Below are 25,992 nucleotides of genomic sequence, written 5' to 3' on the forward strand. Positions count from 1 at the left end.
TTTGTGGTTCTTTGTTTTCCTCTAACAGAACATGGTGACGGATACCCATTTGATGGAAAAGACGGCCTCCTGGCCCATGCCTTTCCTCCTGGTGAAGGAGTTTATGGGGATGCCCATTTTGATGATGATGAGTTCTGGACCTTGGGTAAAGGAGTTGGTAAGTATTATATTATTTTATGCTTAGCAGCAAAAATTAAAAAAAATCCTTAAACTACTTGATAGCACAGCATCTGGACCTAGTGTTTGATGTCTAAAATTCAGGGGGATTTTTACAATGACATGCATCATTGAAAATTCCATCTTTTAATGAGTCAGCCCTTTGAAGGGTTATAACTTTCTTTCACCTGCTCCTGAAAAAAATTTAGCCTGTTTTCAGCATCAGTGGAGGATGTAAAACTGAATGGTAGAACTTTATTTTGCTTAGGGGTTTCAAAAGGTTTTCCAGATGATAATTAATGAAATGGCACTATATAATGATAATAAGGTGGGGCTTGGGGAGTCAAAAACATATGGTGTTCTGTTCAAAGGATAATGCTAGGCTAATTATCCTGAAAGGCCATTTTAAGCCTAGCCAATGTCCCATGGTCAGAACCAAACTTTGTACTTTGTGTTTATGAGGGAAATATCTTAACCATTATGCAAAACCCACCCACTTCCAAACAGAATGTAAGTTATGTTGTACCATTCATACAGTGCTGCGTTTCACTTGGCAGCCGTTAATAGCCAGTAGATATTCAACCTGGATGGACAGGGGTAAGTCAGTGGCACTGAAGAAGGAAGAGGAGGATAGTTCATGGAAAAAATTCATGCAAATTGGTGCATTTTTTAGTGAAAGTTGTTGAGTCTTTCGGCTTTTCCCGGTTAGGGGTCGTCACAGTGGAACTCCAGTCTGCTAATGATTGGTAGTTGATTTTTACGTGCCGAGTTACCAGCCCTGATGCACAACCTTTAACAAAGGTATGCCCATTCACGCATGTCTTCACGCAGAAGACCCACTAGCTGAGAATCGAACCGGACAGCATCTTACTGTGAGGCGACAACACTACCACAGCACCACTATGCTTTTAATTGTTGCCTACTATATTCAGTTACTAGTCTATGTTTCATTTAGCTTGTACAGTTTGGCAGCAGCACATAGCAACCTGGTGTCAATTAATACCATTCATTTTTCATAATCTGGCATCAGATGTCTCTCTTTATACAAGAGCAGGACCCTGACATTTACAATGTGACCAAATGGCCCTGGAGGATTCATTAAAATGCATGAATGTGTGCACTTGGAACTTTCAAGCCATCAGTAAAAAAAAAAAATGAATAAAACCATAATGGGAATATTTCTGCTTTATTACTTTTGTATGGCATGAAAAGTTAATGGGACTTTGCTTTTCTCAAGTCCTAAACTGTTATCTGTCTTCTTGGGCTCTCATTTTGGTTTATTTCCTTTTTCACTCCTGCTCTGTTTCAGATACGAGTTGCAAGTTGTTCTAGTTGTAAATGTATGTTATGCTGGTAGTAGAAACCATTGCAACACACCAATGGAACTTGTATGGAGGAGTACATAACATCCTCTTGTATGGGGGAATACATAACATCCTCTTTATCCTGATGTTTCTCCTTAATCTCCAGCACTTGGTTGGAGACATGTACAGAGAAGGTATAAAATAATGGCAGCCTCCATCAGGGGTCAGTATATTCTTTTGCTGTCCCCAAGAACAGAAATCATTGTCAGGTACTTATTTTACCTGTCTGGAGTCATGTTCTGATGTTGAAATTCCTTACTCATACATAGTTTGCCTGCATTCCTAAGTGCCACCACTGAACTGATAAATTCAAGAACAGATACTCATTTGAGAGTTATGCTCAGCTTTGTCACTGCATTTCTGTTCTTCAGCCTGAATTGATGTTTAGTTATATTAAAAATGGGCCTTGAGTTCTTATTCTGAGATTTGGTATCGTCTATCATAACATTTTTTTTATGTGAGACATCTAAATGAAAAGTTGGATTTTGCTTCACATATACTACTCTGTTTATTTTAAATTATTTTATTACATAAGATCACTAGCCACAAATGTTTCTTTTCAGGGGTGATCCACGATAACTATTTAGTTAATTGATTTGCTCACAGTCACACTGTTTGGAAGTAGAGAAGGGGAAAATGAAACCCAGAACTACAATACAGGGCTTTTTAAGATTATGTAACTTAACTCACTGAGACAAGCTTCAAAAATGTTATTCATTTTACTGCATTTCAGCTTAACAAAAGTACAGTTGTATACGTAAAGTTATCATAACAATAGATATCCCAATGAGCACTGCTACAGTAGACCAAACTATACCTTTTGTGTTACTTAGTTTCCCGAAGAAAGAAGCACCATTTTCGGCTTGACTATGGAACAAACATGACAGCATCTCTTAGACTGACAATTGGACCAGTAGTTTGTCCCATGGTCAAGGCAAAAATGGTGCTTCTTAGCTGTGGACACTAATCAGCACAAGCCTGCAAAAAATGAAAAGTATAGCTTAGGCTACTGCAGCGGTGTGGTGATTAATGTGATGAACAATTAACGTTTCTGATAAATGAAACTAAAATTCTATTTTGTGTGCATATACATTATAACAGGTAAGACAGTATCAACTCTTTTGCATTTATTAACTAATCTTTTGTTACAAAAGAACATAACCTAATACTAGTGATTGAATGAGTAATTCAGAAAAGTTTAGAGGTTTTGGAAGTATGCAGTGCCTTGCAGTGGGAATAACTCAACCTAAGAATTTTTTTTGGAGGGGACGTAGTTTACCTCAAATTATGTAAAAAGACAGCTCATACAGTGCTGCTGTCATCATAAGTCCACCAGGGCGCATCAAATGTCACACTTTTAATAGTCAACACAGTTAACTCTTTTCAGCACTGAAGTGTACCAGACCGTCAATTAACTAGCAGATCATAGATTAACGTATAAACAAATGGTTAATCAAAACAGAAAGAAAACATATGAAACATGATAATATTTTTATTACTGCTGTGAAATTAAATAAACGCCATGTGTAGTTTCATACCTGCTAAATGCTTCCATGGCAGAAAAGAACCGCAGCAAAGTATGTCATTTAGTTGCCAGAATGGAAATAAATTAAATTACAGGATGTTGATTGTGCTATTTGAAGCAAGAGTTCTCCTGAAAGAAATATCACTGCTCTGTGTGGATTTGTATCCTTCCTATACATTCTATCACTGAAGAAAAGTAGACACAGATTGTGATTAAACAAAGCTTGTCTAAAAATGATTATTAAATTAATTATTAGAATAATTTATTAAAAATAGTGTGTAGGGTGATTTTAAGCTCCAGATGTGCTAAACATGTAAAGAAGAAAGCAGGACAGAAAAACATGGGCCTCCATTCTAATTACAGAAGATAAGCTTTAGAGCTCAGGTCTAAAATTACTTCCATGTATTTAGTTTGGCATCACAACTTTTTGTTTGCAATACTTCTTCAAAATCTATGTCCATAGAGAAGTTGATAAGAGAATGACCAGATATGAAGGCACATGCTTTATTTTAGTAAGAGTGACACTGAATTTATAAAACATGCAATTAGCAATTATATTTGTTTTCAGGTCAACAATGGTTGCAAGTCAAATTCTCTAGGTCAAAAGATTAAGCTTAAAAAAAAAGACTCACAGAGCTTATTTTGTGATATGTACAAGAAATGCAGCAACTGATGTTGCTGACATTTTCAAGAAAGTGAAAGTGAGCACTGTTTATTTAGGAAGAGACTGCATGAAATCATACCCAGGTACACATACTAAACCTAGAGTACTTGATAATAGTTTTCAGTCTTACTCACAGACACTGGCTAATCTACAATGTATGTACTGTACCTGTGTACTATGTATGTATTCTACCTATGTTCCAAATTTCAGCTGTACACCACAAAACTATTAATTATATTTATTTTTAAATTAATATTTTGTTGTTTGTTCTCGGCTGGGGTGCCTTCTGTGTGGAATCTGTATGTCCTCCCTGTGGTCGCGTGGGTTTCCACCCACATCCCAAAGACATGCTGTAGGTAGATTGGACTCTCTAAATTGGCCCAAGGTATGAGTGTGTGCATGTGTGTACCTTCTGTGGAAGGTTGGGCGCCGGGCTGGCAACTCAACACCGTAAACTCCACTGCCAATCATGAGTGAACAGGTGATCCGCTGTGGCAACCCCTAACCGTGAAAAGCCGAAAGAAGAAGAAGAAGAAGATTTTATTGTTTGTTCTCTCCACTGTAACTGTTGATGTGCTGCATACCACTGTAAAAACATGTCTTTTGTAATTTGTATATATACTGATCATGTCTAAATAACTAAATGTATCTGTAATTTTTCTATGTGGAGCTTTTCTTCCAGGGCCTCTGCTGAAAAAGGGCCTTTTCAGCTCAGTCAGACACCCCCGGTTAACAAATGTAAAATAAAATAAATAATACTCACGGAAAAAAATAGGAAAAAAAGATTTTATGAGGGGGTACATCCCCCTTTTTCATATATTCCAATGCGGGTGGCCTTGGCACTCACCAACTCCAGTGTTGCTTCACCTTGGGGCAGTGAAACTTTGTTCAGTACCACAGCATCCATAGCAAACCAGGCTTGGCAAACCTACTGACGGAAAGGACAGTCACTGAAGTCTGTTGATACCAAATTACATATTTTCATAACAGAAGAAATGGCAGGGTTGCAGGAGCCCTTTGAATATTTTTATTTTCTATTTCTGCTGCTTGGCTCTCTATCAGAAGTTTGACACTTGATAATGTGAGTCCTAAAACTATGAAAATGTAAGCAAGATTTAACATAAGCAATAGTAACAATAAACTTTGAAAGCCACTATAACACATTTAAAAAAATGTTTGCAAGGAGAGGCAAGCCCCATGACCCCAAAACATGAGATGCTGCAACTCCCAAATCTGTAATACTTATATATGCCGACTCCAAGATTGTAGAACTTTAAAGAAGAAGAAATATTCCAAGATACAGCAGTTTATATTTCCCCATAATCACACTAATTCTCGCAGTTCTATGGGTGGTAGTTACAGTCGTAGAACATACAATAAGAACTCCTGTTGTTCTTACCACAATGGGCCCCATTACTGGATAGTTTCTGTTTATGTCATCTACATACTGCACTGGTGGGGGAAGGCTTACAGGACCATTTTTGTTTCCACGTATAGTTTACTATAACAAATTCCACTGTTTTTTTCAAGAATCACATACTGCAAAATACAAATGATGACCTATAGGACAGCAACCAGGAATCTGCTTAAACAGTCTTTCCAAGTGTACACAATATCTTTTCATTGTGCCAGCAACTGAAATTAAACTGTATACATGAACAATGCAGTGACAAAACTGTAGCATTTTGTATCTAGCTGTTCAAGTTTGTGGCTAGTTTGACATCAGGAATACCTTTTCATTGTGACAGGGACAGAAAATAAAGAAAATATGTACAGATGAAGTGGACAGCAACAGAATTATGGCCTTTTTATCTAATTGTTTCAACTGTGACCAGCTTAAAATCAAGGATCTGTTTAGACAAATGTTTCTTCCGCGCAGCATTATACCTTTCTACTGCCATAGCAACAAACAATAAAGAAATGGCATACTAGTGATTCATTTTTTTAAAAGTAGACTGTAGAACAAACATGAATTAGATGGGCAACATGAATGGTTAAGATAGGACACAGGGATAATGATGTATTTTTTCATCATAACATCAAGCATTCTGACTCTTATGCACAACACTGTAATCAAAAGATGACAAACAAGCATTTGAGTAGTCTTAGTGTTTATACTGGTTGCGGGGGGGGGGACTAGCCCTTCGCATCCCCCATGTGAGGAGTAGATTTCCCACACCTCCAGTACTTAATATAATCACCTCCAATTTCACTCTTATTAGGAGAGAATTAAACATTTGTTCAAAAAAATGGAGCATTTGACTTTCCTTCTTTCTTCAATGAACTCAGACAAAAGCACTGTTTTTTTAAACTCATTGTTTGAATTTGTGTGATTAAAGCTCTTGTGCTTCAGCCAAAGAAACAACTCTCTAATTATGTCATAATAGAATAAGGCTATTGTCTTCTTACATAATATTTTATTTGAAATGGAGCATGCACAGCCTTTTAAAAATGTATATTTTTAAGCTTTTTAAGCTGTGTTGGTCTCTTTCATAAGTGCTTTAGGTAATCTCTGAGTGTGTAGTTAGCATTTTCTGTGCAAGATGGGGGTAAGGGTCATCCATTCACAGGCCTCATGCCTATTATCACAAATAGACATGAATCAAAAGTGCCTTGCTGATACATCCTTTTGTAACGCTTTACTTATTCATTGTACATATCATTGGTGATTTCTTGGTGAGTTACAGTATGATTCCTCTGCTTCTGCATATTTTCAGTCGTCTTTGATGTGACACTTTATTTATCAGTACAGTTGCATGACTTGTGCAGCATTCATTTCTGTGGCTGAATCCATTCTTGTAATTGAGTACAGCTATGTGCGATATCCCTGATGATGTCACATGCCAGATACGGAAGAACTCAAGGATATATGAGCTAGGTGTGACGAGGTGCAGAGTGACAGAGGTGGTCTTTGAGCGATTAACTATAAAATGTGTTCAGAAATAATAACAACTATTTCAGGATCTATGTTATTATCCAGCTGTCAATGCTTATGCTAATTATGTAGTTTGCAAAAGTGTCACATTCCTCCTCTGATAGAGTTGTACACTAAGCTGTAAATGTGATTACAGTTGATATATATCAGTTTTCTTTGTAAGCCTTTGTTGTTGGGTGTAAATAAATCTGGCACTCCTTTACAAATTAAGTAAGGAGGACAGATTGGTATAATTCACACCAACCTTAAATGTATTTCATAAATATTTTGGTTTGTTGAGTTCAGAAAAAAATGCATTTTTGGCTACTTCTTTAGATTGCAGATAGCACTGTTTTACTATAGATGGAAAATACAAGCTGGGAGTAACAACATAACAATATAAAAAATACAGCAAATATGTTGAAAAATGTTTATATTTTCCTTTAAAAACATCTGTCAATTACAGTATTTTGAGGTTCTTCTTTAAATTAAGTATAACCATTGGACGAATTAAGGGATGTGTGAGTAACCTATGTTGGCTAAGCCTGCTTTGTTATTTTCTCATTCTAGTTGTGAAGACCAAGTTCGGCAATGGTAATGGTGCCAACTGTCGTTTCCCATTCCTGTTTGAAGGAAAATTGTACTCATCTTGCACCACTGAGGGGAGGACAGATGGACTGACATGGTGTGCTACTACTAAAAATTATGACAAGGACAAAAAATACGGTTTCTGCCCCAATGAGCGTGAGTACCCCCATCTCTCTCTTTTTTTATCAGTAGGTAGAGTGCATGTAAAATAATGCAATCCTTTTTATGGAACACAATAAACTCACATGTTGGCTTTGTATGGTGAAAGGAATGGAAGTTGTCACTTGTTGAAACAGTAGCTTAAACTGCAATCTTCATTTAGGGGATGTCGCTGCAGTATATGCCTATATGTCCTCCACCCATGTCATCTAGGGGATGTCACGGCAGTATATGCCTATATGTCCTCCACTCATGTCATTTAGGGGATGTCACTGCAGTATATGCCTATATGTCCTCCACCCATGTAATTTAGGGGATGTCACTGCAGTATATGCCTGTATGTCCTCCACCCATGTTATTTAGGGCATGTCATGGCAGTATATGCCTGTATGTCCTCCACCCATGTCATTTAGGGATGTCACTGCAGTATATGCCTGTATGTTCTTCACCCATGTCATTTAGGGGATGTCACTGCAGTGTATGCCTGTATGTCCTCCACCCATGTCATTTAGGGGATGTCACTGCAGTATATGCCTATATGTCCTCCACCCATGTCATTTAGGGGATGTCACGGCAGTATATGCCTATATGTCCTCCACTCATGTCATTTAGGGGATGTCACTGCAGTGTATGCCTGTATGTCCTCCACCCATGTCATTTAGGGGATGTCACTGCAGTATATGCCTATATGTCCTCCACCCATGTCATTTAGGGGATGTCACGGCAGTATATGCCTATATGTCCTCCACTCATGTCATTTAGGGGATGTCACTGCAGTATATGCCTATATGTCCTCCACCCATGTAATTTAGGGGATGTCACTGCAGTATATGCCTGTATGTCCTCCACCCATGTTATTTAGGGCATGTCATGGCAGTATATGCCTGTATGTCCTTCACCCATGTCATTTAGGGGATGTCACTGCAGTATATGCCTGTATGTTCTCCACCCATGTCATTTAGGGGATGTCACTGCAGTATATGCCTATATGTCCTCCACCCATGTAATTTAGGGGATGTCACTGCAGTATATGCCTGTATGTCCTCCACCCATGTTATTTAGGGGATGTCACGGCAGTATATGCCTGTATGTCCTTCACCCATGTCATTTAGGGGATGTCACTGCAGTATATGCCTATATGTCCTCCACCGATGTCATTTAGGGGATGTCACTGCAGTATATGCCTGTATGTCCTCCACCCATGTTATTTAGGGGATGTCACTGCAGTATATGCCTGTATGTCCTCCACCCATGTTATTTTCTCTTTGTACTGGGATAATTTATCTGCCACCACAGAGCCATAATGCTCATTATAAGGTGCTGGTTTCTTGCATGGCTAACATTCACTACTCTTACCATAGAAATAACACCTGTATACTCTCAGTACCTTACTTTGAGCTATGGTGTAAAAGGATCCAGTAAAACAGAATATTCAGAAGCATTATGGGTCCATTATCACAGGATGAGTATTGGATATTATTTTTGTCCTTTCTGTGTGAACTTTCCTAGTCTGTGGGTTGCTTAATGGAAAATTCTATGCTCCATCCTTTATGTCCAAGTCCGTTAAATTCTATGATCCATCCGTTATGTCCAAGTCCGTTATCTAATTTCATGTGAAGGAGGCGCAGGAGATACTGCAGAGATTGAATATAGTTCATTACTCTGGGTCTAGCAGGCTACCATTACTATCACCTTGCTAACTGGAAGTTATCACCAAGGAAAAATATTTGTATCCATTCCCTTCATTTAACTAGAAAACTGGTTATTAGCGTTGACCTCCTAATAGATTACCAGACCATACGCACATAACACAGAGAAAACAAATGGATGTGTAATGATACACCTTCCATTATTTGAAAAGACATAAGATAGAGTAGAATCATTGGTCAGTGTAGTATGTCAACTGACCTTGACATTTGTAACACAGCTTGCATATGCTGTAATGAAGGAAGAGAAGTGTATAAAGAATAAACAGTGAAAGAGATGTTTGGGTATGCAATGACTCTCTTTAACCATTGCCTTACTAGTACTTGGGTATGTAATGACTCTGTTTAACCATTTTCTCACAGTACTTAGGTATGTAATGACTGTTTAACCATTTTCTTACTAGTACTTGGGTATGCAATGAATCTCATTAACCGTTTTCTCACTAGTACTTGGGTATGTAATGACTGTTTAACCATTTTCTCACAGTACTTGGGTATGTAATGACTCTGTTTAACCATTTTCTCACAGTACTTGGGTATGTAATGACTGTTTAGTCATTTTCTTACTAGTACTTGGGTATGTAATGAATCTCATTAACCATTTTGTCACTAGTACTTGGGTATGTAACGACTCTGTTTAACCATTTTGTTACTAGCACTTGAGTATGTAATGACTTTGTTTAACTGTTTTCCTTCTAGTGCTCAGCACCTATGGAGGCAATGCTGAAGGAAACAAATGCATCTTTCCCTTCATCTTTGATGGAAAGTCCTATGACAAATGCACAACCGACGGACGCTCTGATGGCTATCGGTGGTGTGCTACCACCTCCAACTTTGACAAAGATAAGAAGTATGGCTTCTGCCCTAACAGAGGTGAGGATATTAAGCTGCCTGATGGGATGAGGAAACAGAGATATTGGGGGAGGAAATACATAACCAAAATTAATATCAAAATGAGAGAAAAGAATGTCTTTTCAAACTGGGAATGATTGCAGAATAATGTAACTCTATTTCTTTGACCCAAATTACGGTAAACTACTACTCTCTCAATATATTATAAATTACCTAAATGCAACTAGTGACTGTTTTTATGTTGTTGCTGCACCTTTTGTTTTAATGTGTCACTGTTGTTAGAACTGTCTTCAGTGGGCTTTCACTAAAAATGGTCTCTACCTAATTGAAATTTCTCAGTCAACAAATAAATAAAAATAGACAAACTAACTCCCTTTTAGAAATGGGAAGGAATATGTCAAAGCAGTTAAAATGCTGGCATTTCATATTGTTACTAATCCATGTGCTGTAGATTGCAGCAATTTACTGTTTAACTTGTAGTCACCTTACTTTCTTACCTAAAGGCACCAATAAAAAAATAGAAAACATAACATGCTTTAGAAGGGATGATGAGGTGTAAATCAGCTGTAGTTAAATGAAACAAATGACTCTTGAATATATTTATATCATACCTGGGGTATAATTATAAAGAGAAACTTACAGGTATGATTTTAAAAAGTAAAGCTCTTGTAGTCGCTGTCTGGATTCCTAAAACGATGTGTGCTGATTTATTTTGCAGACACAGCTGTGATTGGTGGTAATGCTCAGGGTGAGCCCTGTCATTTCCCATTTATATTCTTGGGTAAAACATACGATGCCTGCACATCAGAAGGACGAGATGATGGGCGCCTTTGGTGTGCCACCACCAGCAGCTATGATGCTGATCAGAAGTGGGGATTCTGTCCTGATAAAGGTAGGAATTCTGTTTAGTACCCCTCTTTTCTTTAAATTCAATTGTAAAGAAAAAAAAATAAAATCATTTTCCCTGTCTTAAACCTCACAATCTGTAATTCTTTACCATTCTATTCCTGGCAAAACTGCATATTTTTCTAAGATGTACACACATGTTGTCATAGATTACTAGAGTTTTACTGCCAATTACTCAAAATATCCAGGTAGAGTTTAGTTATAGCATATTAAAATCACTTTGGATATTTCACTCTGCACATATAAACAAACAAATATGTACACAAACATGTACAGACATATAAGAACATGTTTGCACATATAGGCATGCATGCATAGCAATGCATGCAGAAAAACACTAACACTCATTTGCTCAAAAGAGCAACAATGAATGGAGACATTTTTTTTAACTATTGTACACAACATGATTCTAAAATGAGATGTGTCTGGGGCAAGCTGATACGTCAAAAGTGCCAGCAATGTTTGAATGAATATGACTCATCGTGTCAGTTTGTCCTGAGTGTATCTTATTTTGGACTCAAATTTGCAGTCATATTTTCATATTGGAACGAATAATAGCACGTTTGATTTTTGAGTTTTGTGATTTCAGGTTACAGCCTGTTTCTTGTGGCTGCCCATGAGTTTGGACATGCCCTGGGTCTCGATCACTCTAAGGTCCGTGATGCACTCATGTACCCTATGTACTCTTACATAGAAAACTTCAAGCTTCACCAAGACGACATTGCTGGGATTCAGTACCTCTATGGTAAGTATATAGTTTTATCCTAAACATGACTTTGGATTTACAGATTAAATTACTTTGCTCAAGATGTCTTATTATTTTATAACAACATCTCTAACAAGATCCTAGAGGAAATCAAACATTTTGAAAATGTACTTTGATATATCTTCTGTTTGTATATTTATATCAAACAAATCCACAAATATTGATGTTTTAATTGCTTTATTAGAAGACAATGAGTAGAGGGACAGGGCTGTATTGAAATGGTTATGGGATCCTGTTCTTCTGTGCAGAGTCCACATGTCTTTCCTGTGTCAACATAGGTTTTCTGTCATGTGCTATTGTTTCTTTCAACATCCTAAAGACATGCTAGTGATGAACTAGCACAATTCAAAATGATGTGGGCGTGCGTGTGTGTGTGTGTCCTGTAATGGACTAGCATCCTATCCAGGCTAAGTTCTTTGGTTTGCTTTCTCCTGCTCATCTATGATCCTGAATAAGATTAAATAAATTATTTGGGACAGGGAACAACTATTATCCAAACATGCAATTCCTTTGTGTGACCTTTCAGGTTAAGAAAATGTTTCTTTCAATACAATTCTGTTTTCCTCATTAAATTTGCAAGGGTGGCATCTTCAATTCTACATTGCAAAGTCACACTCATGACTTAACCACACTTAATGATTTAAGTGCTTTCAAATACAAATTCCAGAATTTGCTATAAACCATGGACAAATTCTTTGGACTACATTGCTGCCCATCTGTAGATGAATAAAATGCTTCTCTGTTTGTGCTTTATCATGCTTATACAATTTGTTCTAAGATCATCATCTACAGTGCAGTAGATACAGAAATTCACTGTGAGATATCTGGCTGTGTCTCAGAAACATTGGTACGATTTGATTGTAGTTACAATTATAATTTTGGTACTCCTTTTTTATTGGTTTATTTCTCCACAAGGTATGTGAACAGTTTATGAAGAAACGTTTTTCAGAATTTTTGCAGTTTGCAGAGCATTATGAATTATTGATTTCTGACCTGTACCAGATGTAAACATGATATTTGTTATCATGCATAGATTCTGTGAAAAATACCAATTTTGTTTTACCACATTCGAGACTATAGATTGGATCCCTATTGAAATCTCAAGACTTGGATTGATTAGCCTAGAGAGACTGAAATAAAAAGACTGACAATACAGGAAAGGAGTGATAATCAAGCATCATTCCTCTCCTTTAAACCTGCATTTTTCAGGGGAGCAAGCTTACTACACCCCTTGTCCCCTACATTGCCTGAACTTTTATATGTCAACCATGAGATTACCATACCTTGGAAAAAAAAGGGATGATTCCAATAAATGGCAAGCTTGGACTTGATATGTCTGAGTCTGGATTTTTGGCCATCTGTTTTTTTGGTACTCGGCAATGAGTGTACTGAGATTTTTAAATGATTACCCTATAGATTGCATGAAGTATTTATACTATTTTGTTTTGCATTTCCAGGAAAAGGAACTGGACCCAAACCCACTCCTCCTAAACCAACAGTTCCTGTTCCCACAGAAGAACCTCCAGAAGTCCCAACCACTACTTCAACCACCACCACCACTACTGAGACACCTATAAACCCCACTGCCAGTGCCTGTGAAGTGGACTATTTTGATGCCATTGCTGAAATTAAAGGATATCTGCATTTCTTCAAGAATGGGTAAGGTGGCTTTAGCAAAAAGTCTGTGATGGTGATCAAACATGGCGCAGCACTTTTGGGTCAGATCACAGACTGGCATTATGCTGTTTGATGTAGTGTTGCCCAATGTTGAAACTGTGGTTAGATTCTCTGCTTCTTCTCTGTCACTGCATACCACAGGATTTAATTCTTTGTCTGATAAGGGCTTCTTATTCCCTTCAGCACCTCTGATGTCAAGATGGCTAAAGCAAGACAAGGAACTTACAACATTTTAATCCCTTCTGGGAGTTAGAAATCCTTGCTAGTCCTTTATCGCAGCAAAACCGTATTAGAAAATAATGATGTCTGTTTCCCACTTGTCAGAACTATTTCTCTGTACTGCTATGAGTTCTGTTCTATTTCTCCTTTCCAGGTAGACTCTGTCCCATGTCTGTAGCATGCATGAAGTGATACTGCTTTTCAACATGAACAACTTAAAAAAAAAACATACTCCAGTCTGCTTTTTAAAGTTGTTCGTACATCCATAGGATGAAGCACTGATGAGATGGATTGTTCAGTATGTGTAAAGTAAGCAACAAACTCTAGACTAGTCATGTGACTTAATATATAGCTAGGGGACTTCAAAACAACAGACCCTTTCCAAATCACTTCTTCGTACCCAAATGCATAAGATAACAGTGAAAAGAGGTACACTACAGGAACAGTATGCATGTATGCTGCTTGGTAAAGATAACGGCTGATGTTAAGTTGTCTATCTCGCCTTCACTCTTGCTGGATGGGTTCGGAGCCGATCCTCGGCTCCGACTCAGCCTTCTACTAAAGCTCGAGAGCTATTTACCGGCTTGAGGCCTCCCCATATCCCACAATGCTAGGCATCAGATACCCAGATCTCGTTTGCCGCTTCAGCTACGAGGTTGCGATTTTACCGGCTCCAGGTCATATAAAGCTTTTCTTGTGTTATTACCTTTAATTTTTTTCATATACTGTCTTGTATTTAGAAATTCTTCCCTCCTAGTTTTAATTAGATTGTGTCCCCGTTTGATCCCACTCAGAAACTCTTTTTTTTGTTGTTAGAGAGTTTCTTCCCCCCCACCCCCCCACCCTTTAGGGTAGTGTTAGGCCTTGTTAGACAATTAGTATTTTTTTCTTGTATTGTTTTATATATATATATATATATATATATATATATATATATATGGGTTCATGTCAAACCAACTATATCTTAAAATAACGAAAGTCACTACAGTGAAACGAAACCATCGACAGTTGAAAACATCGACAGTACATGTATACAAAAGTACAGCGCTAACATGGATCCTGCAAGGGGGAAGTAGTATGGGTACAGTATCATATCATATCCTTTACTTCCCCCTTGCAGGACCCATGTTAGCTTGTACTCGATACATGTACTGTCGATGTTTTCAACTGTCGATGGTTTCATTTCGCTGTAGTGACTTTCGTTATTTTAAGATGTCGTTGGTTTGACATGAACCCATATATATATATATATATATATATATATATATATATATATATATATATATATATATATTGTTAGTAGTAAGGTAGTTGTGTGGCTATAGTCTTATAATTAGTTATCTAGTGCGTGTGTGTGTGTGTTGTGTTTAAGCACTAGTTACTTTTTTCCCTTTGGTATCCCATTTCTTTTAATATGTCTAAAGATACCAAAGTTTCAGGTTTCAAGAAGTGTGACTCGTGCTGTCAGAAGATGTCTCTGACAGATGGTCACACTTCTTGTGTTTATTGCTTGGGTCCCCTACACCTGCAGGACTCTTGCTCAGTCTGCCATGCCTTCAGCCCAAGAGTCCTGCAGGAGCATAGGAACAAGCTCATTTTGAGAGGCTTACTTAAGCCAGAAGGATCCCCGGCTAAGCCTCCGTTAGGAAAATCCTTAAAGCCCACCAGACCATCGGCTCCCTGTTCAGAGACATCGCCGAGCGGAGCTCCTGCCTCCTCATCTGTTTCAGCTGGAACCGACGTCTCGAGACCTCAGTCGGCTCCGACCTTAGTGTCGGAACCTTCTCTGAGCCGAAAATGCTCAAGGTCCCCATCTATAGAGTCTGTCCGTTCAGCTCCGAGGTCTCCATTGCTACAGTCGGAGCGAAGCCATAGATACCACTCCTCTCGGTCTTCCAGGCTATCCGATCATGACTTGGAGAGGGTGGTCAATAGGCTCCTAAAGTCGCAGGTCCTGGAAAAAATTTTGACCAGCACTTCTCAACAGACTGTGGCTACCCCTGTGTCTTCTGCAGTTCGTCCTCTGACTCTTCCACTGTGTTCAGAGCCGGAGCTTGTTGGGGCTCGAATCGTAGGTACATCGGAGCCGATACCACACCTTTTGGCTCCCTCGTTGGCTCCGATCTCTTTGTTGGTTCCGTCCTTGGAGGGATCTGGGCGCCGAGACTCCCTCGTCAGCTCTGAGGGGGCGAGTGGCATCGGACCCTTGTCTGAACCCGTTCTCCCTCTCGGGGCCTCAGTGCAGGTGAGCTCGGCCCCGACATCAGCCTTGGAGCCGTCCCTCTTGGTGCCGGGAGGGGTTCACGTCTCTTCAGAGCGGGGACCCTCTTCTCTGCCTGATAGGGGCGCCTTCGAGGTCATGAGGAGTGTGCTGATTCCTGTGTCAGCTCCACGATCAGCCCCTTTGGCTCCTCCCCCAATGGTGCCTGCATCGATCTCTGTCCACCCTCCTAACCCCAAGCGTGGAGAACAGGCACTCCAGATTGCCCCATTGGGTGTATCTTCCTCTTTCGAGGCTCCCCTGATCATTCAGAGGAGCCCCCTCGGAAGAGAAAATGTAAGAGGAAACATGTTGACTCCCCCGAGTCAGTCACATCTGATACCAACTTGGAGGATTCAGAAGGGTCCCCAAGGTCCCCCTCTGAGGATGTCTCCTTTTCAGACATCCTTGAGATCCTTAGGCAGAGGGGGAACTGGACTGCCCTTAACCCTTCCGAGGACGAGTCAGTGTACCTGAACGCATTTGGTTCTCACCCTTCCACCTCCTGGGTGTCTCCACCTTTTGACCTGCTCATGGAAGTGGTGGCTCAGAAGGCGTGGACAGCCCCAGACACAGTGGAACCAACCCCCCGCAGGCCCACTATGTTCATCACGGCCCCATCTGACAAACAATTTCTGACAAAAGGGGTCCCTGTTGATGCCATGGTGGTGGCAGCAGCCACTAAGAAGGAGTTGGCTGACCCTTCGGTACCTGTCCACCCACCTAATAAAGAATCTAGAACAATGGACAGGTATGGGAAGCGGATATTTTCTTCAGCGACCTTTTCCATGCGGTCACTGAATTATCTGTGCCATTTCACCCGCCTTCAAAGGGATCTTCTCAAAGAACTGGGTGATACCCTTCAGGATCCATCAGCTGCGGGGTCTCAGGATAAGATTAACTCCCAGCTGGCGACCCTTAACTCTATAGTCAACTCCTCCATGTGGCTCATTTCTTATGCAGCCAATGGGGCGAGTAGGGCCGCAAGTACAGGCATGGCTTTGAGGAGACATGCCTGGATGTGGTTATGTAACTTTGCTGACCCCTTTAAGGTGTCCTTCACCAATACCCCCTTCGATGGTTCGGCTTTGTTTGGACCACAGGTGAAGCATATCCTTACCAGGTGTGAGCAGGAAGGCAAGACTCTCTCTGCCGTGGGAGTCCATTTTTCTACTCCCTCTAGACCATACCCTAAAGGTCAGAAGAGTGGAAAAATGTGGTTTTGGAAACCCCAGGGAGTCGTGCCTGACACACGTGGTGAGTTTCCCTCCAGGGGCAGAGGAGGAAACAGTAATAGATGCTGCCCAAGGGGCAGAGGGGGTCCGCAAAATCAGGGTAGCAGTGAATCCTTCTCTGACAAACCCTTTCAGCACCCCTGCGGGGCTGCCCGACTGTCCACCTTCGGAGGCAGTCGGGGGAAGATTGTCACTGTACCCAGAAGCCTGGCGAATCCTCACACAAGACAAATGGGTATGGTCTATTATATTCAAGGGTTACAAAATCCCATTTGTCCACACCCCTACACAAACAAGCAGGTCCCTTCCAGATGTTCCATCTGGTCTAAGGGAACAAGCAGTACTAGAAATTTCAAAACTGCTAAAAAAAGGGCCATCCAGCCAGTCCCAGCAGACCAGCAAGGATCCAGGATTTACTCCAAGTTCTTTTTGATACCATTCTACCCTTTTTGGGTCAGGACAATTGGATGTGCTCCATAGACCTTCAGGATGCGTACTACCATATAAAAATGGACAGGCGCTCCAGAAGGTTTCTCCGCTTCTGGCTGGAAGCCAGTCACTATCAATTCAGAGCCTTACCCTTTGGTTTCACCACAGCCCCCAGGGTGTTCACCAAATGCATGGCAGTGGTTACGGCTCACCTGAGATCGTGAGGGTTCCAGGTGTTTCCATATCTAGATGACTGGCTCCTAACTGCGTCCACCAGGCATCAGCTACTGTGAGCCAGGGATTATACCATCCAAACTTGCTCCGAGCTAGGTATCTGTATAAACTTTGAAAAGTCTGCATTGTCGCCTTGTCAATCTATAACCTTTATAGGTGCAAGATTAAATCCAAAAGAGCTGTCGGCAAAACTTCCCTTAGAAAGAGTATCAGACATTCGCCGACATGTCCAGACCTTACTATAGTGCAAGAGAATTCAGGCCAGATTTGTACTGAAAACCTTGGGTCTCATGGCAGCAGCAAATCACATTACTTCCCCTGGCTCGGTTTCACATGTAGATCCTTCAATGGATGCTTTTTACCCAATGGTCGTTTCAGCAGCTTCCGATATCTCACAACATAGTAATCACCCAATCGTGCAAAGACCACCTTTCTTGGTAGATGGTCTCCTCTCAAGTACTTCAAGGCAGACCGTTTTTTCTTCCTCCTCCTGTTGCCACGGTGAAAATGGATGCCTCCCTGATCGGGTGGGGGGGCATTTTCAGGGCAGGACTGTCCAGGGCACTTAGCAACCTCTAGAGTACCACCTGCACATAAACGTCTTGGAGATGAGAGCGGTACTTTTAGCGTTGCAAGCTCTTCAGGACTCTTTACCCACCGGGACTATTGTAATTCAGACAGACAATATGTCTGTAGTGTGGTACATCAACAAGCAGGGCGGAACCAGGTCCTATCCCTTATGTCGAGAAACACTCAGACTCTGGCAGTGGGCAATCTCCTCTCAATGGTTTCTGATAGCAACACACATCCCCGGGAAGTCCAATGTCATAGCCGACAGGCTAAGCAGAGCTATTCTCATGCCTCACGAGTGGTCTCTCAATCAGTCAGTAGCGGACAAAATTTTCCGCAGATGGGTTCAACCTTGCTGCGACCTGTTCGCAACCCCTCCCAAAAGCAAGTGCGACGACTTCTTCACTTTCTTCCCCCTCCCCGGTGACTCCCCCAGAGATGCTCTAGTTCACGATTTTCCCTGGGGTCTTCTGTATGCATTCCCACCTTTTCCCTTAATTCCCAAACTGATTCAGAAAGCGACTGCATTGGGATCCAGGATGATCCTCATTTCCCCTTACTGGCCTCGACAAATTTGGTTCCCATTCCTGCATCGTCATTTGCTGGAGCAGCCTTGGAATCTGGACCCAGTGCCAGACCTGTTGGTCCATCAGTCGGGCGGGCTGCACCAGTCCCTTCAGTCTCTCAACCTCACAGCTTGGTTGCTCCACTTCCAACCTTAGCCAGGCTTCCACATATTTCTCAGCCAGTATGTGAAATCATCCTTTCTTCACATAAATCTACTACCAGAAAAACCTATGCTAGTAAGTGGAAATGTTTCTCTTTCTGGGCGGAGGCTAGAAATATAGATCCCTTTACAGCTCCTGTCCATCACGTTCTAGATTTTTTGGCAGTACTTTTTCAGGCAGATTCCTCATCTGCCACCATTAGGGTCCAGTTGGCTGCTAATGCAAATTTCCACGCTGGCCTGTCAAAAACCAGCATCATGTCCCACAAACTTTGTAAAGCCTTTCTTAAAGGGACTATTTTACTTAGGCCCCCGGTTAAAGATCCCCCGCCTCCGTGGAATTTAAACCTGATATTAACTTCCTTGATTCTACCTCCTTTTGAACCTGTCGCCTCCTGTTCCTTAAAATTACTCTCCTGGAAGACTCCCTTCTTAGTAGCCATCACCTCAGCTAGAAGAGTGTTGGAGCTTCAAGCCCTCTGTATTCGTCCTCCTTATCTTGTTTTCCACAAGGATAGAGTTTCACTCAGGACTAATCCTTCCTTTCTACCCAAAATACCTTCTGAGACAAACCTGAATCAGGCTATTGATCGTCCTGTCTTTTACCCTAACTATTCAAACAGAGCTGAACAAAAGTTGCACCAATTGGACATTCACAGGCAATTACATTTTTATTTGGATAGGACTAAACAAACAAGAAAATCGGACCAACTCTTCCTATCCTATGCTGAGGGCAAGCAGGGCCTGCCAGTTTCTAAAGTAATCTTATCCAGGTGGTTGGCCTCTGTTATTACTTTGATTTATCAACTCAGACATAAGGAACTCCCCACAAAACCAAAAGCTCATTCCACCAGAGCATTAGCTACGTCGGTAGCTTTTCAAGCAAGACTACCAATGGAATCTATTTGTGCTGCAGCCACATGGGCCACTCCTCATACCTTCATTTCACATTATAAGTTGGATATGGCCTCCAGGAGCTGAGCTGATTTTGGTTCCACTGTGCTCAAGAGTCTGTTCTGATGAGCCACCCAGGACTAAGGTGCTAGGGACGCTGTCCCATCCAGCAAGAATGAAGGCGAGATAGACAACTTAACATTAAGAAGTTATGTACCTACCATAACGTTCCATGTTAGTTGTCTTCTTCTCGCCTTCTTTCTTGTGTCCCACCCTCCATCCCCCTAGCCTGGACAGACCGAGAAGAATCCCTTTTGAGACCTTCTTCCTCTAGTTGACCTTTTTCTAGGTTACATCCTCCTCTGCCTTTAGCACTGTAGGTAATCCTTGTAATTTGGACAGGTGTCTCCAAAAAAATTGTTTTTCGATGGTGTTAGCTCTGCCAAATGAGATCTGGGTATCTGACGCCTAACATTGTGGGATATGTGGAGGCCTCGAGCCGGTAAATAGCTCTCGAGCTTTAGTAGAAGGCCGAGTTGGAGCCGAGGATCGGCTCCGAACCCATCCAGCAAGAAAGAAGGTGAGAAGAAGACAACTAACATGGAACGTTATGGTAGGTACATAACTTTTCATTACATTGCAAACCAAAGATAGTTAAGCATTATATATACTGTAAAATTATATATACTGTAAAATGGGTCAAAATGGCAGCAACTTTGATAGTCACTTTTTGCTGGTACTGCCCATCTTAAACACACCCAGCTCATAGGAGTTTCAGTACCAAGATAGTGGAGCAGTAAGAAAATCAGTTTACTGCATGGCAGCAGAACTAATGTCAGTTTTATCCTTTGATATTTTTGATCAATGAAGGCATCCAACAGCATATATGGTAAGCTGGTACTATTGTGCCATCTGGACCTGTGCTAACAAAATCAGGAATCATTTCAGGATTCTGATGTGCTCTGCCTTCAGACTTGCACACTAGTCAGCTGTCTGTGTTAATATCCATTACTCCAGTCTTCCTCTGACCATGTGGACTCCTCTTCAGCCCCTGGACAATGTACTGACCTTCATATACTACCTGGGAACAACTACTATGGCTCATTTGTTCCCTTGGGGGCAAAGGTCAAGTATATATATATATATATATATATATATATATATATATATATACACACATACATATATATATATATATATATATATATACAGATATATATATACATATATATATATATATATATATATATATATATATATAAAATATCCATTTTTCTCTCCAAACTTAACCTGTCTTCCTCTACTTTGAACTGGTTCTCTAGCTACCTATCTAATAGACATCAAGCAGTCAAATGGAAAAAGGCAACCTCCTCATTTCTTAACACCCCAACTGGTGTCCCCCAAGGCTCCATATTAGGTCCCCTCCTTTTCAATATATTTATAAATGATTTCCACAAAGCTATCCCTCTCTCCAATATCATCCAATATGCAGATGATTTGACCATTATCTGCACTGCCTCAACTATCCCTACTCTCATAAAGCTAACTCAGGATGCTTTTTCTACCATTGAACTATGGATGAAAACAAATCACCTAGCACTCAACCCCGCTAAAACCAAATTAATGATATTCACCCCTTCTAAACTCAACTCTCTCAATACAAACTCATTCTCTATTACTAGTGAGAATAACACTCCTCTGGAACTAGTGACAGAGATCAAATTACTTGAAGTCCAAATTGATAACCAACTAAAATTCAACTCCCATCTACAACTAAATATTAAAAAAAAAACATCAAAAACTAGGGATGCTCTATCGACAAAAGCACTACCTTACAACTGCCACTAAAATCACTCTCTCTACTTCCTTTCTTATTCCCTCCCTTCTATACGGAGCTCCACTACTAACTAATCTACAAATCTCCCTGAAAAAACAACTTTCCTCCTGTTACAATAAAATCGGCAAGTTTGCTACCAACCAAAAGTCTTACACTTACCGTTGCTTCTCTATCCAACAAATAAAATGGCTAGAACTACCCCATCAGCTCACCTATACACAACTATCCCTTGCACATAAACTTATTTTCAACCCCTCCCTCTATCCCTCCCTCTCTTCTGTGTTTAAAATGCACATACCTGATAGAATATTAAGGTCCAACAACCAAAATCTATTAGAAGTGTACAAACCAACCCGTCCCCCTGGCAAATATCTTCTCTCACATGGGTTAGCTCGTCTCTGGAACTCTCTACCTCCATCTATCCGTACTACCTCTAACCATTTTATGTTCAAAAAATCTCTTCATTCACCCCCTACTTTCCCAGTGGGAATGCTCTTGCTCCCACCCTACTTAACTACACTGAATATCCCCATTTCCACTTACTCCTGCTTACACCCTCGATTTCTCTCTCTCATTATCCGTAACTCTCACATTCCTGTTATTACTATAGAATGTGTAAGAATACTCTACACTCTCATATGTTGAACTCTCTTTATGAAATAACTTTAGTAGAATTTTGAATTTATGTATAATCCCTTTTAATCTGCCATCAGTTTTTAACACTTACATTAATTGTAATTGTTGTGCATTGCATTTGTATTTGTCTACTGAGATTTTAATAATGTTTAAGTATGTCTAATACCTACTGTAATCTATATTGTCTGGAGCTTTTCTCCCCAGGACTCCATTGAAAACAGGTTCATTTTGGCCCAATGGACTATCCTGGTAAACCAACTGCAAATAAATAAAATAAATAAATAAATACATTTCTGTCACAGACACTTCCAGAAATGAAACGTACACAACACTATAACTGTGGTACTGCATTTGTCAACTTTACATTCTAATGTGCTGCAGCCTAAGTAATATATATTTTACTGACAGGCAATACTGGAGGTCCTCTGTGAAAAAACAAGCTGTTAAGGAAGGACCATTTGCAATCTCTTCTACCTGGCCAGCTCTCCCAGCTACGATTGACACAGCGTTTGAAGACAAGCAAACAAAGAGAATATATTTCTTCTCTGGTAAGACATATGCTCTTTTATTATTCTACCCTCAGTTTTAAATGAAGTAATTCTCTGGTGGGTGGGGCAGGGGCTGACATTACTCTTTGAAAATGATGCTATTCAGAATATATATTCCAATTAAATGTATTTGTTTTGGACTCAAGAGATGAACAGTAAAAGTGTAAATAATTTTTAGGTTGAAGTTTTGATTATATGACAGTTAAGCTAATCCACAGTATTTTGTGAAATTTTGTGCCTACGTATTTCACTTCACTTTTATGTGTGTGTTTTTGGGGGGAGGGGAGATCATGCTCCTTTAAGAAGTTACAGCTGACCTAACCTGACAAAAATAACTAAAGAAGATACTGTAACAAGCTTTTGGTTAAGTGATGAAAAAGTAGCAGCAGACATTCCCAGATTCTGAATTACTATTCATAATAACCTATTTCAAGCACTAAGTGATATACGAGGCCTAGTATAACATCTAGATTGCCATTTAGTGACTGGTTGATTAGAAATTACCACAAAAGTTCACACCTTTCACACCATTTGACAGGCATTATCACATTCTCATCTAGTCTTAGGTCATTCGCTTGGATATGTTTGCTGTTGTATAACAACTTTAGGACACACAACTGACCACCTACCCACAATTATTTTCCATTAGTCATTTTGAACATAATTAGGAATGATCCCATGATAAAATGACAGCAGTTTTTGGGGATTAATACATTTCAATAGGCTGGCATTTACCGAGATGAAAACCTTGACTATAAATAAGCTTATCCTGTTCTGGAGCTGTAGTGGACAATGAATCACTGTTTGGCAGTATCTGTAGGTATGCTGCAAACATGCATCAGTCAAAGGTTATACATGTATTTCTTGCTGTAGTTACATGCCTGCTGTTTCCATTCTGTTCACTTCTAATCTCTCACTCTCCTCAATCATTTCCTAAACTTCTCTTTCTTTGTGCAACTGTTATGTGAATCTCAGGACAAGCCTCATATTTTAATGGAGATTCCAGGGATTTATGCCCTTTTTGTGGTACTAAGCATGTGTGACTATCACTGCCATTTATGCTGCTGCATCCCACTTGCGATTTCATTGCAGACAGCATCAGTACTGTGTAACAGAAAGCATCTGATCTTCATTCTATATCTGTTTTGGGTTATCTGATTTGCATTGGTCCCCGACTTGTATTAACTGACAAATGCATTATAAGAAGTAGGGTGGGACAGAGGCACAGCAGATAGAGTTGTCGTCTCATAGCAAGAGGTTATCCAGTTCAATTCTTGGCTGGTGTGCCTTCTGTGTGGAGTCTATACATTCTCCCTGTGGTTGTGTAGGTTTTCTCCAGATGTTCTGGTTTCCTCCCACATTCTAAAGACATGCAGTATATGTACTGGATACTCTAAATTGACCATAGGTGTGAGTGTGCATGTGTGTGTGTGTGTGTGTGTGTGTGTGTGTGTGTGTGTGTGTGTGGTATGGAAGAAAAAACATGGCAGTACTAGCCACCCAGCAATGTGAATCTCGGCTCTAGGTGATTGTCACTGTTGAAGTGACACCTCAGTTCCATGTGCAAAAATGGGAAAAGGGGTTGTGGATGCATAGATGGATAGAAGTTTACTGCAATGATGCCACCTATGACAGAAGATAAATGAACCTTTCAGTGGCTTTTAAATGTCTGTAACCTTTTCTCTATAAGAAAATAACAGTATGGGCTCCCTTTTCAGCTTACATATGAGCATGGCAGGTGTTAATCTGCTTACTCATCTAACAAGTGTTGCCACATTGACTGTCACGAGTTACTTCTAAACACTCTTTTTTGCACTGCAGTAGATGGCATATCCCCTCCAAGAGCTTTAGTGTGAAATTAACTGTATACATCTATTAAATTATACAGTAAAAGTTATCTGCCAAGGATCACAGAGGCTGGCAATGGGCTCTAGATGAGTATATGACTGGTCCTTACTATCATGTGCCCTTTGGGAAAAAGTTGACATCTGATTTCCTTGCTTATGTTAGACACTTAGTCACTTCCTTACATGAGGTACGTTTAGGTTGTTAAGTCACCAGTATGGCAAAACAAAAAAAATCAGTACAAATAACTAATAACTACATTGATAAAATTGAACTGCACATCTTTAAGCAGTGAACTATGTGAGAAATTAAATAGTAAAGAGCACCATCCAACCTAATCTTCCTTAGTCCACTCTGGTTCCTAAGCCCTCAACAACTCTCCTTCAGCTATGCTCCTGGGGGTTTCCCCCCCCCAGGTTCCTAAGACCTTAATAACTCTCCTTCTGCTATGCTCCCATGAGCATTTTCTAAGCTCTCCTTCTCCATTAGCTATCAATAACTATCAATACAATAACAATAGCTATCGATAACCTCAATTACTCTCCTTCTGCTATGCTCCCATGAGCATTTTCTAAGCTCTCCCTTCTCCATTAGCTATCAATAACTGTCAATACAATAACAATAGCTATCGATAACCTCAATAACTCTCCTTAAGCTATGCTCCTGGGGGTTTTCCCCCTCAGGTTCCTAAGACCTCAATAACTCTCCTTCAGCTATGCTCCCACGAGCATTTTCTTTGCTCTCCTTTCTCTATTAGCTGCTTATTTCTTATGGTTCAACATTGTAGATATTGTATACAGCTTCCCATTACTAATTTCTGAAATTGTGCATGTATAGCGTATCCTCATTTTCCTTAAAAGTATGTATATAAAACATCTTCTCACCTAATATCTGAGTGTGCACACTAAAGAAAGTGTATAAACAATAAGTCCACACTCAATGCTTTTCTGCTTATTATGCATATTTTCAAGGTACTTACTTGTAACTGTTTCCATATTATGTAAGATTGACATCCATGTATTTCTGTACCTTATCTGTATTATGTATCTTGGAGCTTTTCTCCCCTGGCCTCCACTGAAACCGGGTCACTCTGACCCAGTGGACTTCCCCGGTAATCAAACTGGAAATAAATAAATAAATAATAATAAAGAGTCATTTTAATCTAAAGGCAAACAGACCGATGGCTGCAGCATATATTCAATTCTGTGAAATTACATTTTTGCACCTGTAAATGTGTAGTTGGCAAATGCTGTGGAATTCAGTGTGAGAAAGTAACAAGTC

The 25,992-nt window shown here is 40.1% G+C and overlaps 1 protein-coding gene across 1 annotated transcript in view; it reads left to right on the forward strand.

Annotated features, from left to right (window-relative positions):
* The window catches only part of MMP9 (matrix metallopeptidase 9), a 41,579-nt gene that overhangs the window by 9,281 nt on the left and 6,306 nt on the right, over positions 1-25,992 (forward strand). Inside the window, exons 4-10 of the mRNA XM_044090242.1 lie at positions 29-157; positions 7,194-7,367; positions 9,776-9,949; positions 10,647-10,820; positions 11,424-11,579; positions 13,058-13,259; positions 22,727-22,866. Of these exons, the coding sequence (XP_043946177.1) occupies positions 29-157; positions 7,194-7,367; positions 9,776-9,949; positions 10,647-10,820; positions 11,424-11,579; positions 13,058-13,259; positions 22,727-22,866 (1,149 nt within the window). The remainder of the gene's footprint in view (positions 1-28; positions 158-7,193; positions 7,368-9,775; positions 9,950-10,646; positions 10,821-11,423; positions 11,580-13,057; positions 13,260-22,726; positions 22,867-25,992) is intronic.

The sequence above is a fragment of the Protopterus annectens genome, chromosome 12.part0, assembly GCF_019279795.1.
Source record: "Protopterus annectens isolate FY-2018-M chromosome 12.part0, PAN1.0, whole genome shotgun sequence".
NCBI lineage: Eukaryota > Metazoa > Chordata > Ceratodontiformes > Protopteridae > Protopterus > Protopterus annectens.